The following is a 25645-nucleotide window of genomic DNA, read 5'->3' on the forward strand; positions in this document are numbered from 1 at the left end:
GTCCGGGGAGGGTGCGCGGCTCCGAGTTGTCAGGCTGCGCGGGTTGTTGCCTGGTGAACAAGAATCTCATACAAATCCCAGGACAGAGAAGTCCCACCTCCCCCGTAACCACAGCTACCAGGGCCACACCTCCAACCCAAACACGGCCCGAGGCCCCGCCAAGGACCACCCCCGATTCCCTCGGGACCTCTCCCCGCCCTGCGACCAGCCCCAGCTGGAGTGAGAGCAAAGGCCAACGCCCCCATTGTGCGGAGGTGGAGACTGAGGCCGGAGGTGGCGCCTGCGGAACCCCGCGGCCAGCCGGGTTAGGACTGGACACTGGACGCCGGTCCAGGACTCCCTCCCAGTCCCGGAGCGGCGATCGGTCTCCTTCCCGGGCGCGTGGGATTTCCACGTGGGAGAGACAGAAAGCAGCGGCAGTCCCTGTGGATCGGAGCCCATCGGCGCGGTCCCCTCTCCTCCCCATTCCCCAGATCGAGAAACTGAGACCCAGCGAGGGACCGGCCCTAGCCCGGGACCCACCGCGAGCCCCACCCCGCGCCTCACCTGCCGGCGGTCGCAGCGCGCCCGTGGTTTCCTGGAGTTGAGCGGCAAACAAAGGCCTCCAATCCCGGTGCGGGGCGGGGCGGCGACTTTTTGCTTAATCCCCGAGGCGGGCCTGTGACGGGCGGGGAGGGCCCCGGGAGGCGGGGCCTCGAGAAGCTCCACCAATCGCAGAGAGGCGGCCGCCTGCGGCCCGCCCCCAGGCATTCGGCCTGGGCGCCAGCACTGAAAAGTTCACATCTGGCAGGTTCGTGTCCCTCCTGGAACCCGCCCGAGTGCCGACCGGAGTCTGAGGCCCCAGAGCTGAGACATTTGTGCAAGCTCGCACAGAGCCACAGTGAGAAAGAAACCACAAACTTTCATAGCTGAAGCGGACTGCTTCATGACAGTATAATATTAGTAATAATGAACTTTTCTTGAGCACTTATCTGTCAAGAACTGTTGGGAGCTCTTCCTGTGCTCCGTCCTCTCCTGTGAGGTAGGTACGTATTGTCACTACTCTCTAAGCATATGCTTAGTGCAAACCAACATTGATTAGCAGGTGGGAGAACCCAGGTCTCCAGAGGGACAAGAGCTTGCCCGAAGTCCAGCAGTGAGTACAGGACAGAAATGATCCGTCGTCCACTGAGAGGTCACCTTGAAGGATGGCCGTGTAAAGTGTCAAACTGGCCTAGGCTTCCGCCCCAGTTCTGCCGCTGGCTGCCACTAAAGGGATCCCTGACGCCATCCTCACAGAGGTGCTGAGGGGAGGAAGTAAAGAAAGCAGCAAACCCGGAAGAAAGAAATCAATGGCACTCATTTAAAGAGCCCCTCCACCAACGCTATTTCTCGAGGCGTTGACTGCCCCCAAGGCAGGAAGACTCTTGCCGAGGACCTGCATCCATCTCTGTTGCAGTCAGTTCTCTGTCCTCCTGGCAGAAAGTTCTTCCCGGTTCTCCAGGGTGCCTGAGGCTCCCTACACGCACCCAATAATAATCACAGCAACAGTTTCTATTTTACTGAAAGTGTACTATGTGCCAGTGGCTGACATTTTAGCGAATCCTTCGAATAACCTACACGCTAGGTTAATACTAGGCTCCTCATTTAAAGATGGTGAAACTGAGGCTCCGAGAGGTTAAATGACTTGCCCCAGACCACAGGGCCAGGAAATAGTAGAGGTGGAATTTGATCCCAGATGTCAGACTCTGAAGTGTGGACCCTTTGAGCGATGTCTTGTTCTCCATCCTTGTAATCCTCACGTTGGGCTGTTCTATCCCTCACCCTCCTTTCTCCCAAGCAGAGGGAGCTCCAGGTAATTTGAAGGGCAACTTGGCACTTGCTTGGGCAGGCCCTGGCTCAGGCCCCAAACTCACCCTCTTCCTGCCTTCTTCATCTAGCAGCAAATTCTGAGACTCTCCAACAGTACTGTCCGTCCCCACACCACCCCACCACCCCAATTCTGGCATCATGAATAAAGATGTGAGGGCCACAGGTACCTGTGGCCAGGGTGGACCTCTGACCCCTCCCTCCTCCATTATTCAAAGCCACCCTTGCCCATGGTTTGGGGTCCCTTCAGAAGACAGCAGGACACATGCTTGTCTTTGCTTTATGATGTGGACTTCAGGCAGCCATGGATCCGAATTTGGCCTCTACCACTCACTAGCTATATAACTTTGGGCAAGAAACTTGACCTTTCTAAGCCCACTGGCAAAGGAGTTTAAGTTTGTTTAAAATTCCATTGGGAGGGGGACCCTAACGCCCAATGGGCCACAGCCCTGGAGTTGGGCCGAAAAATTCTAGAAACAACAGTCCCAGAAATTTATTCTTGTCCTTTTTCAGAGTACAAACTTGGGGCGGTGGGCAGCAGCTGCCAGGCGCCCTCTTGTCTCCTGGAGTTGGACCGAGCGGAGAGATGGCCGGTTCAAGGCACCGGAGGTGGTCAGTGACTGGCCTGAAATTCACCATGGGCTGGTGATAGACGGATGCACAAGGTTCAGAACAAGATGCACGAGGACTAGAGACTGCAAAAGGTGTGGCATTCCTAAGGCCAGAGGACCCTTCGTTTGTCATGAGCATCATCCGGATTGCAGTCCTCACCCTGGGGCTGACCCTGAGCCTGGTTCAAGGGCCCACACACGGCATCCCAACCTCCATCAGGGGCAAGTCGCAGTATCCCCACTGCATTTGTTTCCTGTGGTTGTTGTAACGAATTGTCACCAGTTCATGGCTTAAGGCAGCCCTAATTTGTTCTCTTACAAAGAGAGGTCAGAAGTCCATGGTCAGTCTCAAGGGGCTGATGTCAAGGAGTTGGTTTCCTTCTGCCTGCTCTGAGGGGAGAAGCTCTTTCCCTGATTTTTCCAGTGTTTAGTGGCCACCTGTATTCCTGGCTGGTGGTCCCTCCCTCCATCTCCAGAGCACATCACAACCTCTGCTGCCCTCAGCACAGCACTGTTCCCTCCTCCGTGTCACATCCCCCTCTGTGTCCCTCTTACAAGGACCTTTGGGATTAGATTGGGCCCCGCCCAGAAAATCCAGCATAACCTCCCCATCTAAATGCCTTAACCCCATATGCCAAGTCCCTTTGCCATGTAAGGTAATGTTCACACGTTCCAGGAACCTGGATATCTTTGGGGCCATTATTCAGCCTGCCACACCCATTTTCCAGATGGGGAATTTGGGCCTAGAAAGGTGAGATCACTTACCTATGACCAGGCAGGATTTGGCATCTGATGCCTGGAGAGCTGGGGCCTGACAGCCAGGTGGGAGTTATTCCCTGCAGGGTTATTAGGACTGGGGAGGGGCCTAAAGAGTCCCCCAGGAGGGGCTGGGGCTTCAGGGATACTGGCTGCCTCAGAGGTCAAGTGGAATCCAGGCCTCTGGCCTCAGGTGGTCTCCTTGAGCTGGGGAGGTGATGGGGGCAGATTAAAGCAAGATCTGGTGCAGGTCTGTGGACTCAACTGCCCCTAACCCTAGCTGACCTCTGGACACAGGCCTGGGCAAAGCAGGATTTCTCAAACTCTTCTTATCCCAGAGAAACCCTGGGGTTGAAGGAAATGGGCCCCGGGGGTGTAGCAGACCATTTTATGCCCCCCTCCCTTCCCTGCCCTTCACATGTGTCTTTGCTTCTAACACCCCCACGCCCCACCCCCACCCCCCACCCCTGGCCCTGCTCTTGGCTCCTGGAACAGCTTGGCCTGTACAGGTAAAGAATGGGATTGTGGTTGGGAATTTACTGCCTCTAACCCTTCCCTTCCTCGGACCTTGTGCAAAGACTGACCCATGAAGGCCCTGTCACCTTGCCCTGAGTGGGGACAGTTCTGGGCCCACCTTCTACTCTAGAGTCCCCTGTGGGATCACGCTGCAGCCACCCTCCCAGCTTCACCTCAAATCCCACCCTGCTCAGCTTTCTCCTTTTCCCCCTCCTGACTTGTCCACTCCCTTACTGGTCTGCCGTGGCAGCCTTTCCTTAACAAATCACTTGCATATAAATCCTCATCAGAGTCAGCTTCTGGGACCCGCCCTGAGGCAGGCCCCTCTCTGTGTGTTAAAGCATCCATGCACATTGTGCATTCTGCCCCATAACATACCTGTGCATTTTAATTTAAAGGTATTTTCTGTGAACAGCCTTCAGGTAACGTGCTCCAAGATGTGGGTGTGGCTCAGATGCCCCGCACCCCCACGTGTGTCCCACATTGAGCCGTGGGGGGCAGAGGGAGAGGCTGGCGGTGTCTTGTCCTGAGTGTCTCCATCTGTCCTCCATCTGTCCATTAGAACCCCAGCCACAAAGGCAGGCCACACAGCACGCCGGACCCTAACCTTGTTCAGATTTCTTTATTGAAAAATTAAAGTCATAAGCTCTGTATATAAATACGCTCACATTGCTGGTCACCTGCAAGGCCTCTGGGGTAGGCTGGGGGTGTGGTGGGAAGCTGGGGGCTTGGGGTCCCCAGGGGTGAGGAGAGGGGAAATAAATAATAAATACCATGGGGGTGGATAAGGGGCCAGGAAGAAAGGGGGTGTGGAATGGGGGGGGTTGCTTGACGCTTATTTGTGGCACTAAAGGTCCTGTGAGATGCCCCCTGGGGGCTGTGTCTGTGAATCCTCACGTGGCCTCACTCCAGATAAAGGCTCGGACATCTGAGGATGGGCCAGGTGCCAGCTGGCGGGGAAGGGGACACAGTGCCCCCTTATCCAACCCAGAGTAACAGGTCCTGGCAGCCTCAGGTGGACTTCCTCTCCTTCCCGAACCCACGCTCGTACCGGGCATCTACTGTGTATACCGGGCATGGCACCAGATCCTGGCCCGACCTTCTGTTTGCCTCACCGGGCTTTCTTCTCCTGGTTCTGGGCCAGCGGGCCGGGAAAGAGTGGGGGGGGTGTCTTCCTGCTACCTGGCCACGCAGCCCCGGCCCTCACGGAGCTTACTAGTGCCAGGAGGGAAGAGGGACTGGGGCCAGGGACTGGGCAGCAGTGGGAGGCCGTCGGGCCTCAGCCCCTAGAGCATCACATTGAACTCGGTGACCAGAAAGTCGATGTAGTCCCGCTCCTTGGTCTTGAAGGCCTCGGCGATGATGCGCGCGGCCTCTCGATGTTCCTTGCCCCGAAGCGTCAGCCCGTTCACCTCCAGGATCACATGGCCCACCTTGAGCTGCCCACAGTTGTGGGCTGAACCGCCTCGCTGCAGGGGCAAGACACAGGGCAGGGGCACACGAGGCGCTCGAGGGCTGGCCGGGCTCTGACACCCACCGGGTCAGGCCCAACACCGCCAAGCAGGCTATCATCTGGGAGTCCGCTGCCCTGATTAGGAAAACTGAGGCTCAGTGAGGGCAGAGGGCTGGGTCTGCCGGGGTGGCAGAACTCTGAGAGGCTGAGAAAGGGGCCTTCGGGGGTGGGGACAGATGATCAAGTGGGGCCTGCGGAGACATACCTGAATTGTGACGATCCTAGGCAGGGGCTGGCGGGTGTTGGCACCGCCCTCGATGGCGATGCCCAGGGTGGCTGCGCTTTTCTTCACGCGGATCAGGGTAGACGTGGGCTCCAGGAGTCCGGGCTGCGGGTGTGGGCAAGGAGACCAGTGACTGAGGCCTTCTCGGTGGAGGCCTGGCTGGGGGGGCTGGACTGGCCATGACATGTCCCCTGAGTCAAAAGGGCTCAGACTCCAGACCCGTGCTGGAAGCTGCCAGTATGCTAGCACTAAGCTAAGAACCTGGTGTTCCCAGATCTCTGACTGCTTCAAGACCCCCTGAGGCTCAGGAGGCTAAGCAGCCGGAGCTGCTGGGTGGTGGCTCTAGGATTTGGACCCAGGCCTGACTGCTTCAGCCAGTGCGCCATCTCAGAACTGAGCTTAACGACCCTCAAGACCAACTTTCGGTGCCTGGCTTGTCACTGTCAGTGGCAAAGGCAGGGCCTAACTTGGGCCGCCAGACTCCTGATACCGTGGTCTTTCCAGGTACCCACAACCCTCCAGTGATGGGGGCTCACTTCCTCCCCGTGGGCACTTGTCAAGCTGAAACCTGGCTGGGGACCTCCCGCTCCCCACCTTTCCCCCCAGTCGTCTGCATCCCCTCCTCCTCGCTCACCGGTTTGGTGGCCCCCTCTGTGGTCCTCTCGTTCCGAGGTGGCTCCTTGCTACTCCTGCTCTTGGTAGATGCCATCTGTCTGCCTCGGCCTGGGGCGCTGGCCTCTGCCTCGCCAGCATCCACGCCACTGTCCTCGCTCAGGGTCTGCCCACTGTCTGAGAGCTGGGACAGTGTGGAGGCTGCTGAGAGTGGGGAAGAGGAGGAGAGAGGTGGTTTGATACAGCTGGGGTCAGGGAGGGCTTCCTGGAGGAGGTGATGGAGCCGCAGGCTGAAAGGCTGTGGGGATTTTCCAGGCACGGACTAGGGAGGAATGAAGGGATCACAGGGCTGGAGGGAAGAGAGACTTCCAGACACCTTTCCACCACTGAGACCTGCCCTTCCAGCTGGGTCTGGCCCCAAGTCTGCCAGAATTTCTTCTCTGACCACCCGGTTCTCAGCCCATGGAATAATGATTAAAACAGAGGTCAGGAGGCAAACCCAGTCCACAAATGTGGGTTATTTTTTTTAACTTGCACAGTGCTGTCGAATTTTAACGATGAACCAACACATTCAAATTAAGATAGTTCATATAAAAATTAAATTCCCACCCTCTCAATTAAAAAGTGGGAGGTCTGGGCACCTGGGTAGCTCAGTTGGTTAAGCATCTGACTTTGGTTCAGGTCATGATCTCGTGGTTTGTGAGTATGAGCCCCGGGCATCGGGCTCTGCACTGGTGGTGTGGAGCCTGCTTGAGATTCTCTCTCTCTCCCTCTCTCTCTGGCCTTCCCCCACTTGTGCTCGCTCTCTCTCTCTCTCTCTCTCTCTCTCAAAATAAATAAATACACTTAAAAAAAATTAGAAGGTTTTCCATGCCTGGTCTGTAGCCTCCACAACCCCAAGCTGAGTGGTGGGCACAAACCCTCATTCACCAGTCAACCCAAGCTGCTTCGTTGCATGTGTAATGGCCTGGCCCCTAGTTTGAGACACTCCAGTGTCTGGCAGGTCAGGTCTGAATCCCCTCTGACCAGCTGTGCAACCCAGGGCGAGCTACACAGCTTCTCTGAGCCTTCGTGTTTTTGTTTCAACACAGGAGCAATGACACCCATCTAATGGCGTTATCATTAGATATGATATCAATGGATATGATGTGTAGGGTGAAACCGACAAGAGAACAGACTTGTGCTACACTTGTCTGTTCCACAGTTACTTTCTCTGCCTCAGTTTTCTCATCTGTAAAACGGGGATAATAGCACCAGCCTCCAGGGCGGCTGGGAGGGTTAGATGAGTTGCTAATAGAGACAAAGCCCCTAGAACCACATCGGGCACACAGGGAGGTACGGCGCAACTGACCGCTTTTATCAGGCTGTGCTGGGCTCAGTGCCAGATGATACCTCAGGTTTCGCTCACCACATCCTGCCTTCCCTCACCAAGCTCCTGAGCCCAGGGACCCTGTACTCTGCACCCCAGTCTGCCCACTGCTTGGCATATAGCAGGCACTCAGTTCACAAACACCCCCCTGACCTGGCCTGCCCCCTTCCCTGGCCACAGCGGGGTCTATATATCACTTGAGCCACAAGATGGCAGCAGAATCCAGCAAAATGCACCCAACTTGCTATGGAGAAGATCTAGAACACCCGGAGGTTCCAGGCTCTCTGGGAGTGAAAAGCTGGCTTTCCACTGCTCTCCACCCGCTGAGTTGGGCACCCCTGGAAACTCAGGGGCTGCAGCCCGGCCCCAGGTGTCTGGAAGGTCCAGCCTGCACTCTGACCCTGCAGCCCCTGGGGTGGAGACCTCTGGGGGTCCAGACACCGTAATTTCAACACCCTGTTCCAGGCCCTGGGCACTGAGATCATAGAGGCTGCCCCTGGCCTCAAGGAGTCCAGTCTCACTGGGGAGAGAGTCAGAGATCGTTGGGTGACCAGGTCTGGAGCTGCTGGAGGAGGAGCCCAACCCTCCCAGCAACCTGGTGGGGCTGTCACCGAACTGCCATCCCATGGCTTGCCCGCGGTCATACAGTTCCAAGCGGCAGACCTAGGGCTCACACTCGTGTCAACACAGGCTCGGGACACCCTGGCCCTGCACAGGGCACGAGGGGGGGTACCGCCCGGGCTAGAACACCCTGGGCGAGCACACGCTGCCCCTTTCCGTGTCGATGGGCAGATCAACCTGGAGGGGACTGGGTGCCCCCACGACCCCGGGGCGGGCACCCCGAGCCCAGCCCACCCGGGGTCGGCCGGTACTCACTGCGTGTCTGGGGCAGCGCCCTCACTTCGTTCACGTCCGGCTCGCTGTCCGGCCGGTGCACCTCCACCATGACAAAGTGCTGGTTCGTGCCCGTCACGTCTGGCCGGCCGGAGGGGGAGGGTGGCGGGAGACAGCCCCCTGCCAGCGTGGCCTCCGCAGGGGGGCTCTTCAGGTGCGGCGGTGACTGGACTCGCGGGAAGGGGCCGATGGGGTGCTGGTTGACCAGGGCCAGGCGGGCGTCCAGCGGCCTCTTGGAGCCAGGGTTGGCAGGGGAGACCGAGGCATAGATGGGGGAGGAGGGCGAGTCTTGTGCTGAGGAGGCCCCCGGGGCAGGGGCAGTGCCCGCTGGCGGGCTGTGGTTCCGAGGGGCCGAGAAGACGATGCCTGAGTGGGAAGACGCCGAGGAAGGTGGCTGGAGGCCCTCCTTCCCTGGCTTCCTCTGCTGCTCAGGCGGGCGGCTGTGGCCTTGGGCCAGAGGGGGTGGGGGAGGCGGCGGCTTGTAGACAGGCAGCCCCTCGGAGGTGGCTTTGACATCATCCTGCCAAAAGACCCAACAGGAGTAGAAGGAGTCAGAGCCCATTGTGGCTGGTAGACAGGCGCCCCGAGCAGGCCGGGCCCCGGCTGGAATTCCGTCCTGCTCTCTAGGCTCTTGGCCACACGGCTCTGAATAATGCAACACCCGAGTGGAAAACTTCTCCCCCCATCTCAGCAGCTGATAAGCGTCGGGAACTTGGCGGGCGTCTCTGGGGAATGGCACCGTTACCTTTGGGAACTGAAGTTCTTGGCGTCAGCCAGGACTTGTCACAGGGAACAAGACTTAATTAGAGGTGGATGGAGAGAAGGGCAAAACGAACGACAAAAAAAAAGCACTCTTTTGGCTTTTCTTGTTAGAAGGTTATCATGGCCACTAGAGACAGGAGATGTGCAGGACTGGAGTGAGAGAGAATGGATAGAAGGTGACAGTCACATGGGCTCGGGGGCTGTGTGGTCCTGGGCAAGTCACAGCACCTCTCTAAGTGCATCTCCGGGCAATGGGGAAACCTGGGTCTACCCGGCAGAGGTGAGGGGATGTGAGGGACCACGTGTGTAATGTGCTAGCAGGTGCCTGCCACACAGCAGGTGCATGGGAAGTGGCAGCTATGGGTACAGCCATTGCTATTTCCCTCTGCCTATGCCAACATACAACACTTGCAAACCTTGGACGGCAGTGTGTCCCAAATGCTTTACTTAAATGAACTAATGTACCTCTCGCCACAAACTTGTGGGGTAGGGACACGATTATTATCCCCATTTTACAGAGGGGAAAACCGAGGCACAGAGAGGTTAAGAAACCTGCCCAAAGTCACACAGTCAGTGGCACGGGTGGGATTTGAACCCAGGCAGTCTGGCTCCAGAGTCCAGGCCGTTCAGAAGTTATCCGGGTCAGAACTGCACAGTGATGCTGCCGGGGCTGCTGACGTGGACACAGCCGAGGCCACATTTAACTTCCATTTCCAGGGTGGTCATGTGGCCTCTTCAGGGAGTTCACACACTCCACGTTTCAGTACTTGTTATGATCACGTTCAGACAACGTATCAAAAGTAACACCAACTTAGCAAACAAACAGCCTGACGCCCACCCCAGTCCTGGGCGCTGCTGGAGAAGCCTGAGTGACGCCCTCGTGCACGGGCCTGGGGCTGGGTCTGAGGGCCTCTGGCTCTCACCAAGAAGCCAGTCCCCAGGGCCTCAGGCAGACCAGGAAGGGCAAAAACTCACTGCGGGAACCAGAGAGGGTCTTACCAGGGAAACATCTGGGAGGGTGTTCATATTGCCCTGGACAGCCTCGCCAGTTTCCTCCAGGTCCAGAGTGTTCTAGAAATGGAGAAGAGAGCAATGTGAGCAAATACAAACCGAGAGGAAAAAAGCAATTTGCCCTCCGAGATACCAAAATCCGTGCTGGGCCCCGGGACACCTTCCTGTGGTTTATGCGTGTCCCAACAGGCCTCACTCTTGTAGAATTTACACATTAAAATTAATGTCCGTTTTCCTGCTGGTCATCTTAAAATCAAATTTTCTTTGAAGCTTCTCCGGGCCTCCCCTGAACTATCTGGAGATGCTGTGGGGTGGCTCTGGCCTGGCCCGGGAATTCCCAAAGCTGAGCCCCGGGCTCCGGGCCCTCATACTCAGAGCTTCCAAAGCCTGAAGGTGCTCGTGGACAGAATCCCAGGAAGGTGTGAAAATGGCAGGATGCACAGGAGAGGTGGGTAGGCAAGTCTCTCTTTTAATTTAGTGGCTTCAATTGTGAGTCAGGCAGTTAAAGTTTACATAGACCTTATTTTGCAAAAACGCCCGTTTTCTGCTTCCTTTGCTAACTTGAGGAAGAAGCCTCAAGCTCTGTCAAGTGGCGCTGAGCTGCTGAGGGCATCTCTAGGTGGTCCCTGGAGGCTGAGCAGTGCCCCTGTCAAAAGTAGCTCCTGAGGCCTCAGGGGAGCCATTCCTCCACCCCACAGAACCCAGGATGGCAACAGAGCCTCCACAACCAGCACCTGGCTCATGTCTCAAGTGTGGCCCTCAACACTGAGCAGTCTCAATGCTCCACTGGTGAGGGCCTGGGGCCACAGAGGAGGCGAGACCCCACCCCTGCCTTCTGTAGCCTGGGGCCAGTGGGATGGACACAGACAAGCAAGGAGGAGACTGTGCACAGAGCTAGGAGATACAGGCATAGAAGCGGCTGGGGTGGGGTTATCAAGGAAGGCTTCCTGGAGTAGGGAGCATGGCTTAAAGCTGAGTCCTGTGGGTCTTGAGCTGGGCAAAGGAGGGAATGATGGTGTTTCAGAGGGAAGGGCGTGCATAAAGCAGGAAGGAGCTTTGAGAATTTTCGAGCAGTTCCACGTGACTCAAGCATGGAGCTGCTGGGACTTGAGGCTGAGGGCAGTGGGTTGCCATGGAGATGCGGTCAAGTTTGTCTTCTATGAAGGTTCCCTTTGCTCACTTCCTCTCCAGCCACACTAGAACAATACGGGCATGTCAGGGCCTTCACACTGGCTGTTCCGTCTGCCTGGAACATGCTTCCCCTCAGCTATCCACAAGTCATGCCTCCTTCTTACCTCCTTCAAGATCTTCCCCAAATGATCACCTCCTCGAAGAAGGCTATCTTCACAACCCCACCTAAAATCACAACCCCCCCATCCCCTGCCCTGCTTTATTTTTCTGCTTTACGCTGACCACCATTCTTCACCCAGCAGCAGGATGTAAACCTGGAAATGTAAGTCAGATAACACATTGCTCAGAACCCTCCAGGGTCTTTCTGTTTTCCCTGGAGAAAATTCCAAAGTCTGCAATCACTGTGCCCAATGAGTGGGCCCTTTCTTGCTACTTCAACAGGAAGGGATGGTCCCTGCCTCAGGGCCTTTGCATTCACTGCTCTCCCTTGTTCCCACAGCACTCCTGACTCACTCCGTCACTTCATTCAGCTCTGACCTCAGCAAGGCCTTCCTGGACCAGCCCTGTCTGAAACAGCACCTCTAACCCCTGACCGCACTTCACTTTTCTGTGTAAGATTTATCACCACCTTATTGTTTGTCTCTCCCATTAGCATGAGAACTCCTCAACGGTAAGACTACCTGGTCCCTACTCTATCCTCAGTGTTTAGGATAGTTGCTGCTTGACAAATATTTACTAGGCAAATGAATGAATCGATGCGCGAATGAATGAATGAATCGATCACTCTGGCTGTCATGGAGGAGGCCCCAGCAGGCAGAGAATTAAGCAGGGCAACGACTCTCGATCATCGCAGGGAACAGTAACGGTGAAGGCAGCGGGTTGGGATGGAAGGGGCCCACGGATGCCACGCTCCCTGGGGCCCAGGCTCTCAGGTCACTCCGCACTGATCCCCATCTCGAATGATGCTCCTGGAGCCCTGAACATCCTGGGCAGGCAAAGGGCACGTCATCACGAAGACCAGTCACGGGAACCCACCAGTAAGACACTTGGCTCTCCCGGCTTGGAGCCTTTCACACCCAGGGCTCCTCATCTGGTCCCGTGATGCCTCTGGGGGCAATGTCAGGCTGGGACACCTGCCCCGTTTTACCAACAAAGCTGAGGCTCACATGCAGACTTCAGCCTCCCGTCTCCACCGCCGTCCCCTGCATGCCGCTGGCAGCCTCAGCGATGCAGAGAGTGGGGGATCCTTGGTGGGGGAGGGCAGTGATGGGGCTGCTCTGGCACTCACTGGTTAAGTGACACCACTTGTGGCTTCTCTGATGTCACATCCAGCTCTACCACTCACAGCCAAGTGACGGAGGGCAAATCACTGATGTGCTCTGTGCCGGTTTCCTCATCTGCAGAATGGGTTAACAGCAGTCCCGCTCTCATGGGGCTGATGCATTAGCACTAAAAAATGCTCCGAACAAGGTCTGGCACAATATAGGAGGGCGGGCTACTGTTATATCAGAAGCCTGGGACCTGGCAAACCCACCCCAGCAACCTAACCACTGCCTGGGCCCATGTGAACACTTGAGTGCAAATGCAAGAGCAGTCTCCCTCCTCCCAAACCGGAATGAGTCCGGCACTCCCCAGAAATAGTACAGCTGGGCACCACCAACTGCCCAGGGTTAAGGTGAGCGGCAAGGCAAGGCTGGTCGTGTGCGATGACTTCCCCGAGAGGGGTCAGAGGCCTGGGAGGTGTCTATGGCAAAGGCAAGAGGGACGTCTGCCATTCTCAAATGCAGCCACTGCCAGCTGTCTCCAGATTCAACCTGCGGGCAGCCCAGGGGCTCAAATGACAGTCCTTGGTAGGACCAGAGGCACGGGATTCTGTCCTGTTCTGGCATCTTTGGAGTTTTGAGCACTCATCTGGCCAACAAGCAGTTTTGGCTCATGGGGATACATGATGAGCAGGTCACTGTGTTCCTAACACACAGGAGAGGGCCATGCACACAGTAGGTGCCCACTTTTCGTTTTCGTTCAGGATCACTGATGGGGCCGGCGGTCGTACCTGGGCCACTGGGAGGGAGACAGGAAGCATCCGGAGCCCTGACAACACAAGCATGCCTCTGCCATGCATCGCAGAGCGGGTGTGACCGTCTCTCAGAAGGGTATCAGAGATCGATCCACAAACTGGGGACGACCACGCGCCAGGCCCTCTGCTGAGCATTTTACTTACTCGATCTCGCTGGATTCTCATGGGATCATCTCATTGGATTCTCATGGGAGACAGGCACTGGGATTGTCCCTGGCTCACATCATTTACACTTAAGCTCAGGGAGGGAAGTGACCTGTCCAAGACCACACGGCCATGCTACAGCAGATCAGGTTTCTAACCCAGGTAGGGGTGGCCCCAGAGCCCATGCAACACTTCCCCAGAATTGGGTAGGGCCCTGATATCACAGGAACCAAAGGGCCCTGGGAGCGACCCCCTCTGAAACGAAGCCACATAGCCATCACCGGCCCCTGGCCTCAGCCCATTCCTTGCTGTTAACAGCAGCCCGGAACCAATACTGAAGGCAGGCATGGCAAGTCGGGAGGATGAGGGTGGAGTGGGGACAAACATCCAGCCCTGGGAGCAAGGCCTTTAGTGGAGCAAAGAGCAGACGGGTCAGAGCCGGGCCCTGCCAGACTCCATCTGCCAGATCCAGACGCTCAGGAGCCCCGAGTCCCCGAGCCATGTTCCTTGTGCATCTGAAATAGCTGCAGACAGCAGGCTAAGAACCCCGGGGATGCGTCAGCAGAAACGCTCGAGGAACAGACTTCGAGAGGAGGATCAAGGTCAGCGCTCACGCAGGAGCCGGCTTGTGTCCTGGCCGCCTCGCCAGCCCCACCCCCACCCTGCCAGCAGCTTGGGGCCCCCTTCCGCCTGCAGAGGCCAGAGACCAGCTGAATGTTTAGACTCAGGGCTCAATCATTCCTGAGTCTCCAGCTGAGGTCACTGAGGTTCAGAGAGGGAAGGCCACCTGCCCAAGGTCACACAGCAAGCACGAGGCGGAAGCTGAGCCATCTGCAAGGTCTGACTCTGTTATTCAGACTGCTTGCCATAGGACCCAGGATGCCCTCAGGACCTGCTGTCGTTGCTCCCCCAGCTCCTTCCTCCTCAAATCAGTGGCAGCTCAGAAAAACTGGCTTCCTCTCTGAGGAAAGAACACGGTGAGGGCCTGTATAGTCCAGGCGTCTGACTGGAGGGGACTGTGGGGCCAAAATAAAGTGAGACGGTGGAAGGCAATCACCTGGCTGACCTCTGCCAGGTGGACTCACGGTTCTGGAAGCGCTACTGCTTCCTGGCCCAGGTATCACCTCAGCAAAACGAGGCTCTCCCCTCCCTTCCCCCCTGCTCCTGCCCAACTCCCTGCTATCCCTCCCCTACATCCCTTCATTAGGACAGGAGAGCTCTTACGTAAAGGTGCTATTTTCAGCTCTTTGTTCTTCTTGCTTCTTTACGCTGATGTCAGGACAACGGGCTCCCCCCAACTCTGCCCCTAAATGCACCAGAGGCCTCTGGATATGGGGAAACTGAGACTCTGAGTCACAAAACTTCCTGGAAGGTCACTTATGGGGGCCAAGATTTCCGTAGGAGGCCAGTGGGAGGGACAGAGGAAGGAAAAGCAGAGAGGGGAGTAAGGGAGAAGGAAGAGAAGGAAGGCAGGAGGGAGAAGGGGAGAGCAAGGAAGGACAGAGAAAAGCAAGGCACGGTGCCAGCTAGAGCTGGGGCTGCCATCAGCCCAGGAAGGTCGGGGTGTCGGAGGGGGCTTGACAGTGACATGAGCTGGGTAGGGCCAGCCTCCCTGGAGTGAAGGGGACAGGACTGGGGGGTCCGAAAGGAACATGGAGTGGGAACCTGGGGGGACGGCCATGCTGGCAGAGACAGGATCGTTGTGCTCCTGAGCTCTCCAAGCACAGGGTGGGGCTGGAAGTCTGGAAGCTGATGGGGAAGGGCAGGGGGGTGCACTGGGAGAGAGAGGATCCCCAAACAGGGCACTGGAACCCACACTCGCTGCTGTGGCCGAGGCCGTGGGAACTGCCCCGGTGCCCGGCCAGCTCTGGGCGCTTTCACCAGCTGTCCGCTCCTGCCTTTGTGCTTGAGCATCAAACCACAGAAGTGCCCGGGAGGGCCCGTGTGGCGCAGACAGACTGCGCTTCCTTCTGTCGTCCTGCATCTCCCTCCCCCATGGCCTCAGGACAAGGGCTTCACTCAGCGGACAGAGTGTGACCCAGAATCTCCAGGTCAGTGTTGGAAGAGCCCTTAAGACAGGCGCTGGAAAGCAGGGCTCCAGGAGGGATGTGGTGACCCAAGAACCCAGCCGAGGGAAAGCACCACATCTCTACCTGCATTAACCTCCAACCCAAATGTCACATCTCCTTCCTTATAAATGGAGGCAACACAGCCCGGCAGAATCAGGCTCTGGAGGAGCAGGGCTGGCCTATGTCGACTTGCTTGTTTGCTGGAAACGGCTTCCAGGACCCCTGCCCCCCAAGCACCCATACGGAGGCAAGTGCACCACAAAGGGCTGGCCGTGAGGTCCGTTCCTTATTTCAGATACCCGCTGATGCAAAGCTGCCCCGATGCCCGCTAATGCCTCTGGGGAATTTATGGCTCTGAGGGTGCAGGGGGCTCATGCCGAGGCCTCTCAGGAGGAAGTGGGCTGTTGGACGCAAGCAGACAAGTTGGCCTCGCCCCGCCCCCACCTGGCACTGAGCGGCCTCCTGGGACACGGGCTACAGAGCCAGCCTGCCTGACGACACAGGAGTAGCTCCGCCAGGTCACCCCATCTGCACACCCCCCTGAGCTCTCTCCACACACACGGGAAGCATCTTACAAGATGCAAACAAGGGTGCCTGGGTCTTGATTTCGCCCGGGTCATGATCCCAGGGTCGTGGGATCAAGTCCCACGTTGGGCTCTGTGCAGAGCGTGGAGCCTGCTTAAGACTCTCTCTCTCTCTCTCTCTCTCTCTCTCTGTCCCTTTCCCCTATTCACACATGCTGTCTTTATTTTTTTTTTTAATTTTTTTTTTTCAATGTTTATTTATTTTTGGGACAGAGAGAGACAGAGCATGAACGGGGGAGGGGCAGAGAGAGAGGGAGACACAGAATCGGAAACAGGCTCCAGGCTCTGAGCCATCAGCCCAGAGCCTGACGCAGGGCTCAAACTCCCGGACCGCGAGATCGTGACCTGGCTGAAGTCGGACGCTTAACCGACTGTGCCACCCAGGCGTCCCTCACATGCTGTCTTTAAAAACAGAGAAAGTGCAAACAACATCACATCACTTCCTTACTGAAGACCCTCAGTGGTGTTTCACGGTTTCAGGATTAAGCCCAAGTCCCTGGCGGCTCCTGTTGCTAACCCCCCACCCTGTCCTCTTCGCCCTACTGACCTCCTACGGTTCCTTCCAGGGTCCATAAGCCTCGAGCTGAGGGCCCTTGCACGTGCCGATCTGGCCCCTCAGCTGCCTTGCCTTGTGTATCGCCCGGCTGATGCCAGTGACTTCAGATCTCAGCTCAAACATCTCTTCCCTCACGTCCTGGATTGGTCAGGGCCCCAGTCCTCGACCCATTTGTCAGAGCAAGGATTATGCAGGTGATCTGATTCAAGGCTGCCCCCCCGACTAGACGTGCTAAGCTTTGGGACAGCAGGTGCTGCTGTCTCTTTCGCTCACGGCGACCAGTGGCCCACTCAGAGCCTGGCGTGTGGGAGGTGCTCAGGGAATGCTTGCTGCAGGAGCGGGTGATGAATGGGTGAAGGGTTGGGATCCTTCCAGCTTCCCCACTGGGGGACGACTTGCCCGGCAGAGGACTCTCTAAACCCATCCAGGCTGGACCAAGGGCAGAACACAGGAGGAGGAGGAAGGTCCTCTGACTGTCTGCTCCGTTTCTGGAGACAGCTGCCTTGACAATCAGGGCATCTCTGTAGCTGAGAGGACCTGAGACAGGCCTGAGCTTCTCTACCCTCCTTTCGCCCTGGATGAGGAGGAAAGTGTGGGGGCCACAGGAGAGCAAAGTGCTGACGGCCACACCCAGCACCCTCTTCCCACCTCACCTCATGGGAACAGGAGCAGTAGGCCTTTAGAGGCAGGGCCCCTGCTACAGCATCCTTTGGTGGGCTAGAGAAGCCCCTTTCCAGGCACATGAGAGGCCTGACATGCAAACCTCTCAATTCTAGGCAGAAAGGGGCTGTGGTTAAGCCTGGGGCAAGTCCACCACCCCTGACCCCAGCGGCACCTGCTTTGTAGGTCCAGGGCTGGCCTGGGCCTCTACAACGCTGTTCCCCTGAAGGCCTCTGTGGTGCCCTGTCCCAGCTGTTAGAGCATCAGCAGAACGGGCTCCCAAGTACTCCACACCTCCAAGTCTGCTCCCGAGCTCACGGATTCTTCACGACGATCCACACGTGGCTGGTCTTATCAGCCAGCGTACAGATATGGAAACTGAGGCTTCAAAAGCTTAAGTCACCTGTCCAAGGTGACACGGTTTCTACCTGGGAGAGCCAGCCCGTCTGTGGAATTCCAGAGCCTGTGTGCCCAAGCCCCTCTGCCACGGGCTGGCTGGCACCAGATAAGGGCTTCAAGACACGGCACGCAGGCCTTTATTCTGCTCAGCTTCCCCGGCTGACATCTGTATGGGAGGGGAGTGACACTGGAGGCAGGAAAAATTCCCAGGGCTGGCTCTCTATTAGACAAATGGAAAATAAACACAATTTGTCGATGGGGGAAGGCTGCATCTGATTTCCTTTGATTGATTTTGTCTGGCTTGAGGGAAAACGGCTGCGGAATGAGCCACGTTTAACCTGGGATTGATAACTGCACCATGAGATCTGCAGAACTGGGGCTAAATGGAAACCGGTTCCATCTAGGGCAACTGTCTGGGGCATCTGGGTCACAAGAGCCAGCTGCCTGCCACTCGGCCCGTCTGAACACCAGATCAGAGGACATTTTCCTACGATGTGGGAGGGAGATGTTTCTAAGGCCGGAGTGTTAGAAGATAATCCTGAGCGGCCAGGGAGTGCGGATTCATTTCAGTCTCTGCTCCACAATCTCCAGGCCCCGGCTCTGTCCCAGAGCCAGGCTGGCACTGGGCACCCAGACAGGAGAAAGATATGGTCCCGGCCTGCATCCCAGCAGCGTCTCCCTGTTTACCAGGGAGGACAAACTTGGGGAGAGGTTAGAGCCGTGTGACAGGCATTTTAACAGACAGGAAAGCAGGTGAGCTCCATGAGGCATGGGGTCTGGGCCGCAAGAAAGAAATGCCTTCGGCTTCTGTCCATCCAGATTCGGGGGGTTATGGGTCACTCAGCATCACCGCAGTAAAAGCTAACGGACACATACGTGCTGGTGTTGCAGACCAGCGTCTGGCACTTGGTGACGAACAGGTTAATACTGAATCCTGACTCTACCATGCCCTCACTGAGCGACCTGGAGCGAGTCCCTTCTCTCTAGGATTTGTTTTCTTCCCTTTACAATGGCGATCACGGCGGTACCTGCCAGTCCTAGTAACTGGGAAGCTCAAAAAGATACAACTGGAAAGCATTATCACAGTCCCATGGAGAATTCTCTAAAATACCAATTACTACTATCATTGAGAAAGGCCCCAAGTGCGCCTGGGTGGCTCAGTCAGGTAGGCATCCCACTTTGGCTCAGGTCATGGTCTCAAGGTTTGTGGATTCGAGCCCCACATCAGGCTCTGAGCTGACAGCTTGGAGGCTGGAGCCTGCTTTGGGTTCTGTGTTTCCCTTTATCTCTCTGCCCCTCCCGAGCTTGTGCTGTCTCTCTCTCTCAAAAATCAATAAATAAGACATTTTTTTTTTAAAAAGGCCCCAATTATTAATATGGGCCAGGTTCTGGGCTGGGCACTAGGGATTCAATGGTGACTCCAGATATCATCACTGCTGTGGTCAAGGGGAGTAGCCAGCCAGGCTTGTAAACATTATTAGAATATAATGAGACAAGAGTCATGACAATAGGAAATCCAGGGGGCTGGAGGAGGCACAGGGAAGTCAGAAAATCAGGGAAGTCTTCTGGGAAGAGGGAGCATGTGGGCGTAGGGGGCTGCACACGTAGGAGATAGCCTGGCCATGAGAAGTGGGAAGGAGAACATTCCAGACAGAGTTTATAACATATAAAAGGCCAAGAGGTCTGTCAACAGCCCCACAGCACAGAAATGATCATCCTCATTTTATAGATCCTAAAACTGAGCTCAGAGAGGTAAAATCACTTTCCGAGGTCACACAGTAAGGAGGTGGCAGGCCTGGGGTTTAAGCTGAGTGCATTCTCACTCCAGAGCCCGAGGAAGCCTGATGAACTGGCAAACAGGAGAGACCGTGAGCATCAAGGAGAACCCCAGTTCCCCACTGGGGCTGGGTGCAGACGTAAGGGAGTGGCAGGCAGGGCCACAGCCCCGGACCTCCGCCCTGGCTAAGGGACTCCCACAGCCCCGCCCGGCAGGAAGGACGGTACCTCCATCAGGTCTATTAGCCACAGCAGCCGCTCCTGGGGAGGAAGGGTGGGCAAAAGGCAAAAAGAAAAATACATCAAATAAATATTAGGGATGGGGTGGGTACAGCAGTAAACCTGCCAAACATGCATGCATGCTCACACACACACACACACACAGAAAGGCAAAATAAACACGATTCTCTAAAACCCCTTTTCTATTTCCTTTAAATGCTTTGGGCAGGAATAAAAGACGGATGAAGAAAAGGCTCTGTTGCTATAACTGGGACTCTTTCAGTATAACTGCCTCCTTGAAGGGAACAGGGGCCACCAGGGCTCTGCAGAAATGACGCCTGTCCTTGAGAACCCCTGTCAGAAGATGGCCATTCCCCTTGGGGCAACCCTGGGACTTGCCAGCAGGCAGGGCTGGGTCATCACCCTCATTTGGCAGATGGAAAAACTGAGGCTCAGAGAAGTGACTTGTCCAAGGTCACACGTGTTAATGAACGGCAGAGCCTGAAGGAGGACCTTGTTCAGGAGACTGGATCAGAGAAAACCTGGATTTCAGAGGGGCCCAAGCCCTATGCCGGCAGCAAAGATCTCAGTCTGAGGGATAGAGCCCCACGCCGTGCATGTGAGAGCACCTGAGACTGGATAAGATTGGAGGGGGGTGGCAGATCCTCAGCCCAGTGCTTTCCAGAAGGCTCCAAGTATCTGCAAGGCTGCAGACACAAATCCTCAAAGTGGTTTTCTCCAGCCAGGTTGGGGGAAGTCAGTTAAGAGCAGAGGCTTCACCTGCCCTAGGGGTGTGGACGGCAGTTCTGGGATGCTAGTGCCAATAGGGAGATTACTCATCATTTAATCTTCCCAAGAAGCTGGGCACAGCAGCATCACTGCCCCGGTGCAAGTGGGGAAACTGAGGCACTTGGCGGTAAAGCATGGAGCCAAGACGGGTGGGGGGCCAGCACTTCCCAGGTATGGGGGAGACCCCGGGGCTGGGGCAAGGCCACTGCAGGAGAGCACTCAGCTGGGCATAATAGTTACCCTGACTGCCATCAGAGCCTTGGGCAAAGGACCTTGGGCCATTCTACCTGTGGGGAAACTGAGGCCCAGAGAAGCCAGGGCTTAAACCTAAATCTCCTGCTTCCCAGGCTAGAACACGCCCCATCCCACCCACTGGACCTCTCACCCCCAGAATTACAGGCTGCAATCCCCTGGTTCTAGAGCACTGGCTCATGGCTCCTGAAGCCCCACATGGACATTACCAAGGCCAATCTCAGTGGAGTCGGACCCACAGGGAAATGGCCCCTCGGGCCAGGTCCCTGCAACCCGAAACCTGCTCATCACCTGGGTGTCACATCAAAGCATGTGCACAGAACCAAACACACAGCCCCAGGAGGGGAACAGCCTCTTCCCTGTCCCCGAAATGATCTGCTCATCCTGGACCGTGACATTGCTTCCAATGCAGCCACATCCAGAGCCCTAGAGGAATGCCTGGCAGCTTCCTGGTCACCCCAGGAAGGGACAAGGACTCCTGGGGAGGAAGGTGACTCAGAATGGTAGGGGTAAGAAGCAGAGGAATAGAAGTTGCTCCAGAAACTCAGATCCTCAGAGCTAAAAACAAAACAAAACAAAAAACAAGCCACGCTGGGAGACGGAGTCTGCAAAGCAAAGGGCGCCGCCCCAGGGCCGTTTCCTGGTGGGTGCAAGCTCATCCATGCCCCCTAACCACCGGTATGCAACCTTGGATGTCACTGCACCCCTGCAGCTCCTGTTCCTCCAGCAGGACAACTAACTGCGTCTGTCCCGAGTCGATTGAGTTCCACCTGTAAGAGCTCCCAATTCTGCGTCTGGGAGCAGCAGTGCTTGAGAAACATGCTTTCCCCTGCCCCTTCCACAGGAGAGTGGTGAGGAATGATCCAGAGACAGGAAAGGAGAGCATGAGCCACTCCAACTCTCCTGACCTCCAGCCCCGCTCTTCCTACCAGAAAGACGGCGACACCTGGTTCCCATACCAAGCAGCAAGGCATTTTCTCTGCCCCTTCTTGCAAAAGCCTCCTGGGATTAATTTGCCTCTAAGCATCCTGGCGGCAGAACCCAGGATGGAACAGATGCTTTTCTGGAGGGCTGGCGAGTCAGGGTGGGTTCCAAAGACAAGAAGGTGTATCTCGGGGAAGATGCCATCACTGTGACCACCTTGAATGCACTGCCGCGGCTTCTTGTGGGACCCTCCCACGACTGTCACTATTTTCTCTATTTGTCTCATTACCGGTCTTTTTCTCCTTTCTCTCTGAGCGCACCCTCCCCACTCCCCCCCCCCCCCCCCCCCCCACCGACCGTGAGCCCAAGAGGCAGGGCCACATCTGCCTCGTTCACTCGCTGTCTTCCACAGCCGTGCCTGGCACGCATCAGGCACTCAGCGATGATGGGGTTTTTTCCCAGGGAAGAAACTGAGGCTCAGAAAGGCAAGGCACAGAGCTGCTAAGGGGTGGTGCTGAGATTCACACCTACGTCGGTCTCACTGCAAAGCCAGTATCTTGGCGCCCCACCCTTGCTGGCCCTCGAGCCAGGGCCAGGGCCAGGGCCGGGGCAGCTCACCCTGGCCGAGCTGACAGTGGTGGAGGTGCCGTGGCTGCCTGTGGATGAGCCCGTGTCGCTGCAGGAGACCGTGGAGTAGGTGTCCCCGGCCCCAGGGCCCGGGGGCTGCCTTGCCTTCATGGACTCGATCTCCCGCCTCAGCACCAGGTGGTCGAAGCGGTCCAGGTCTTGGGGGGAGATGGTGCCTCTCACCTCAGACAGGAGCGAGAACTGGGCATGGGGACAAACAGGGCACTCAGCCCGGGTTTCGCCAGCAGATGGGACCTGTCCCCTGCTACCCCCAATGACCTGCGTGCCAACTAGACCATTGGCCTCCCTCCTTAACCCCCTGTGACTCCCCACTGTCCTAGAAGAAGTCCAAGCAGGATACCCTGAACGCCAGGCCAGCATCATCTGACTCCTGCTTCCCTCTCACCCTGTCCTCGCTGGCATCTTACCAGCAAGCACGAGTGACTGCAGCTCCCTGAACACACCGGGAAGCCCCTGGCTGTCCCTCCCACCCAGAATGCCCTTCCCTTAAGCCTTCCCGCATGCAACTGCTCCCAGTGGATTTAATCACTTCTTCCTTTGTGCAGTTTCTGGACCCCAGACTTCCTCGAGAGGAGGGTTCTCAAAGCTGGCAGCATGGCACAATCGCCCGGGAGTTGTGGCAAACTCCCATCCATGGATATATGGAGTTAACCAGCCCGAGGGGTGGGGCCCGGGCACTGCTTTTGAAGAGCAGTCCAGATGACTCTAAATGTATGCTCAGCATTGACAGCTATTTCACTGGGGCCCCCATCACCGGGGACTTTAACTGACTATGTCCCCAGGAGTCTATGGGCTGGCTTTCCTGGCTGCCTCGGTCACCAGTCTCTGCCCAGGGCTGTTTCAGCCCGACTCTTTGTGGGTTCTCAGCAGAGGGGTGGGGGACGGAGGGAGGCAGGGAGGATGCCGAGCCCTGGAGGACTTTTGCCTTGCCCTTGGAGGGGCTCGGGTCACCTTGGCGTGCGTGTTGAGCAGCTCGAACAGGGCCATGACCAGGGCTTCCACGGAGACGCTGCCGCCACGGTACTCCTCCAGGTAGTAGGCCATGGTGGCTCGCTCCTGCTCATTCAGCAGGTGCCGCGCCTGCTCCTCCAGCAGCAGGCGCGTCTGGTTGCCCAGGCTGCTCAGGGTCACCTGGGAGCCAGCCGGGCCCTTGTAAAATCCCAGCTGAAAGACAGGAAGACGGGGGTCTGGGAATTCTGCACTGGTCTGGGGCCAAGTGGCCACAGTGCAGAGGGATGAGGTGGGTCCCTCTGTGGCCTCGGCCTACCCGGTGCACCTGCAGGAGACGTTAATTACAGGTCCGTTCTCAGACCAAGAGGCCGTGTGCAGGTGCAAACGGCATTCACGTCTTACCCCGCACTTTGACATACGTTATCTCATCAGATCCTGAAACCAATCAGAGTCGAGCAATTTTATTATGGCTCCCAATTTATTCTCCAGGTTTCAGTATCTCCCTTGGTAAACTGGGGATAAGAGTAACCTTACTTCCAAAATATGGTGCAGATCTGCACACACTCTCCACCCCCTCCTCGCCACTGCCTTAGGCGTCACTGGGAGGTGTGACTAAGATGCCATTGGGGGGGAGGGTGTCCCCGCTCCTCCCCTCTGCCTCCCCATCACCTATGCAGAGCTGCTGAAATGATCTTGTAATAATAGGAATCGCGTCGTCCTGCTCCCCAGCTTAAGCCTTTCCGTGGTTAGATGCCAAACCTCTTACGGGCCCACAGAGCACCCAGGTGATCTGGGGACCCTGCCTGCGGTCACTCTGTTTCCCGCTCCTGTTCGCTCACCACACCCCCTTACACTCTCCTTGCCTCCAACAAGCCACCTTTTTGGCACAGCGGGGCTCTGGCCCATGCTGTCCCCTCGTGCTCCTGGACCGGACTTTGTTCTGGCTACTCCTATGTAACATTCAGTTCACAGCCCGAGTATCGTGTCACCGATTCACAGAGTCCTCACTCGCCCCTCTGCCTCTCACCACCTAAATCAGGTGTCCCATCTGTTAGTCTCTCCCACACTCCCCAGCACCTTGCCTGATGGCACTGAACGTCTTCTGTGATTAGACACGTGTGCAGGATTTTTTTTTACGTGTGGGGGTCTCCTTCACTAGGTATACCCTCCTCCATGAGGGCAGGAATTGACCTCTTCTGTTCAGTGCCATTAGCCCTGGTACCTGGAACCTGGTGGTGCTCACAGATGTGTGAGGAATGTAAGGGAGGACGGACGAACGGACAGTCGGCGGGCTGCTCAAATGAAATGAGATCATGCACGTGAGTGGCTCCATGCACCTGCCAGGCCCGGAGCCCCCTACACGGGGGTGTATGAAGAAGCTACAGACAACCAATGACGGAGAGCTCCCTACCTTGTTTGTCCCTTCCGTTGTAAGATCCCCAGGAAACCTACGAGAAAGACAAACGTGTTCAGCTGCATGGCCGAGCAGTTCTAACAGGCACCAGCAAGGGAAAGGCCAATCTGGAGCAGGGTGAGCAAAAGTGTTGAGAGAACCATGGCCTCCACTCGCTGGGGCTACTCAAGGGCATAGGAACCCCTGGGCAGATGAGCGGCTTCCAGCCCCCTCATCAAGCACGGGGGCAGCATTTCTAAAACCACGCAAGGTGAACTCCTGGCTCAGCAGCCCTACAGGACCAGGCAGGTAACACAAGGACAGGAGACAATAAACAGCAAAAGACCCGTGGCCTCGGGGTCAAGGCCAACCCTAGGGAGTGTGGGTGAGGACAGGGGCCAACTGGAGACCCAGAGAGGCAACTCGCAGGTGTAGCTCAGCTCCAGCCCAATTTCATGAAGAAACATGTGCTCAAGCTGCTAGAATTCCTGATTTTAAAGCAGCAGCCAGAAGTCAGGGTTTTTGTTTTTGTTTTTTGATGGGAAACCGGATGCCTTTTTAAATGTTGGCAGCTAAATAAAAAAAATTATGATACCGTGCTGGTGAAAAGGAAAGGAGACAGGAGAGGAGGGAAGAAAGGGAAGGAGACGCTCTGGGTGCATCTGGCCCGGGAGGCCACCAACCAGTCCGAGACTTCTGATTAGAAACCCAAAGCTGACGCGTGAGGCCATCAGCAAGTACACAGCCATCAGCAACTGTGGTCACTTTATGACTCCCACGACCCTTTTCCTCGGGTGACTCACAGGGTTCCTCATTCCCAGAGCTGGATGGGGGCAGGGGTTATGCTCCCCACTTTTCAGACAAAGCATCTAAGGGCCCAGGATTAAGTTAAGTGATTTGCCCCAGGGAAATACAGGATAAGAGAGTTGGCTTATGCAGTTCAGCTTTCCATGGGAAA

General features: G+C 56.5%; 2 protein-coding genes and 1 long non-coding RNA gene across 7 annotated transcripts in view; 1 reads left to right on the top strand and 2 right to left on the bottom strand.

Annotated features, from left to right (window-relative positions):
- AKNA (AT-hook transcription factor) overlaps window positions 1–636 on the bottom strand; it is a 55626-nt gene extending 54990 nt beyond the window's left edge. Inside the window, exon 1 of the mRNA XM_086683814.1 lies at window positions 547–636. The gene's annotated coding sequence lies outside the window, so the exon portion shown is untranslated. The remainder of the gene's footprint in view (window positions 1–546) is intronic.
- LOC147575012 (uncharacterized) lies at window positions 10–4390 on the top strand. The gene is made up of 2 exons (XR_015242974.1): window positions 10–1025; window positions 2362–4390. It is a non-coding gene; the product is annotated as an uncharacterized LOC147575012 (long non-coding RNA).
- The window catches only part of WHRN (whirlin), a 97081-nt gene continuing 75770 nt past the window's right edge, over window positions 4335–25645 (bottom strand). The window contains exons 5-13 of one of the 5 annotated variants that reach the window (XM_086683818.1): window positions 24706–24742; window positions 23295–23507; window positions 22314–22523; window positions 19740–19772; window positions 10104–10175; window positions 8325–8862; window positions 6102–6280; window positions 5450–5572; window positions 4335–5200 (exon numbers count right to left, since the gene is read on the bottom strand). In XM_086683818.1, the coding sequence (XP_086539944.1) occupies window positions 5018–5200; window positions 5450–5572; window positions 6102–6280; window positions 8325–8862; window positions 10104–10175; window positions 19740–19772; window positions 22314–22523; window positions 23295–23507; window positions 24706–24742 (1588 nt within the window). In that variant the 3' untranslated portion in view covers window positions 4335–5017. Of the gene's footprint in view, window positions 5201–5449; window positions 5573–6101; window positions 6284–8324; window positions 8863–10103; window positions 10176–19739; window positions 19773–22313; window positions 22524–23294; window positions 23508–24705; window positions 24743–25645 lie in introns of all 5 variants that reach the window. The other 4 variants (XM_086683817.1, XM_086683820.1, XM_086683819.1 and 1 more) reach the window with 4 other exon arrangements.

Source organism: Puma concolor, chromosome D4, assembly GCF_028749965.1.
Source record: "Puma concolor isolate L17-30 chromosome D4, mPumCon1.1.hap2, whole genome shotgun sequence".
Lineage (NCBI taxonomy): Eukaryota > Metazoa > Chordata > Mammalia > Carnivora > Felidae > Puma > Puma concolor.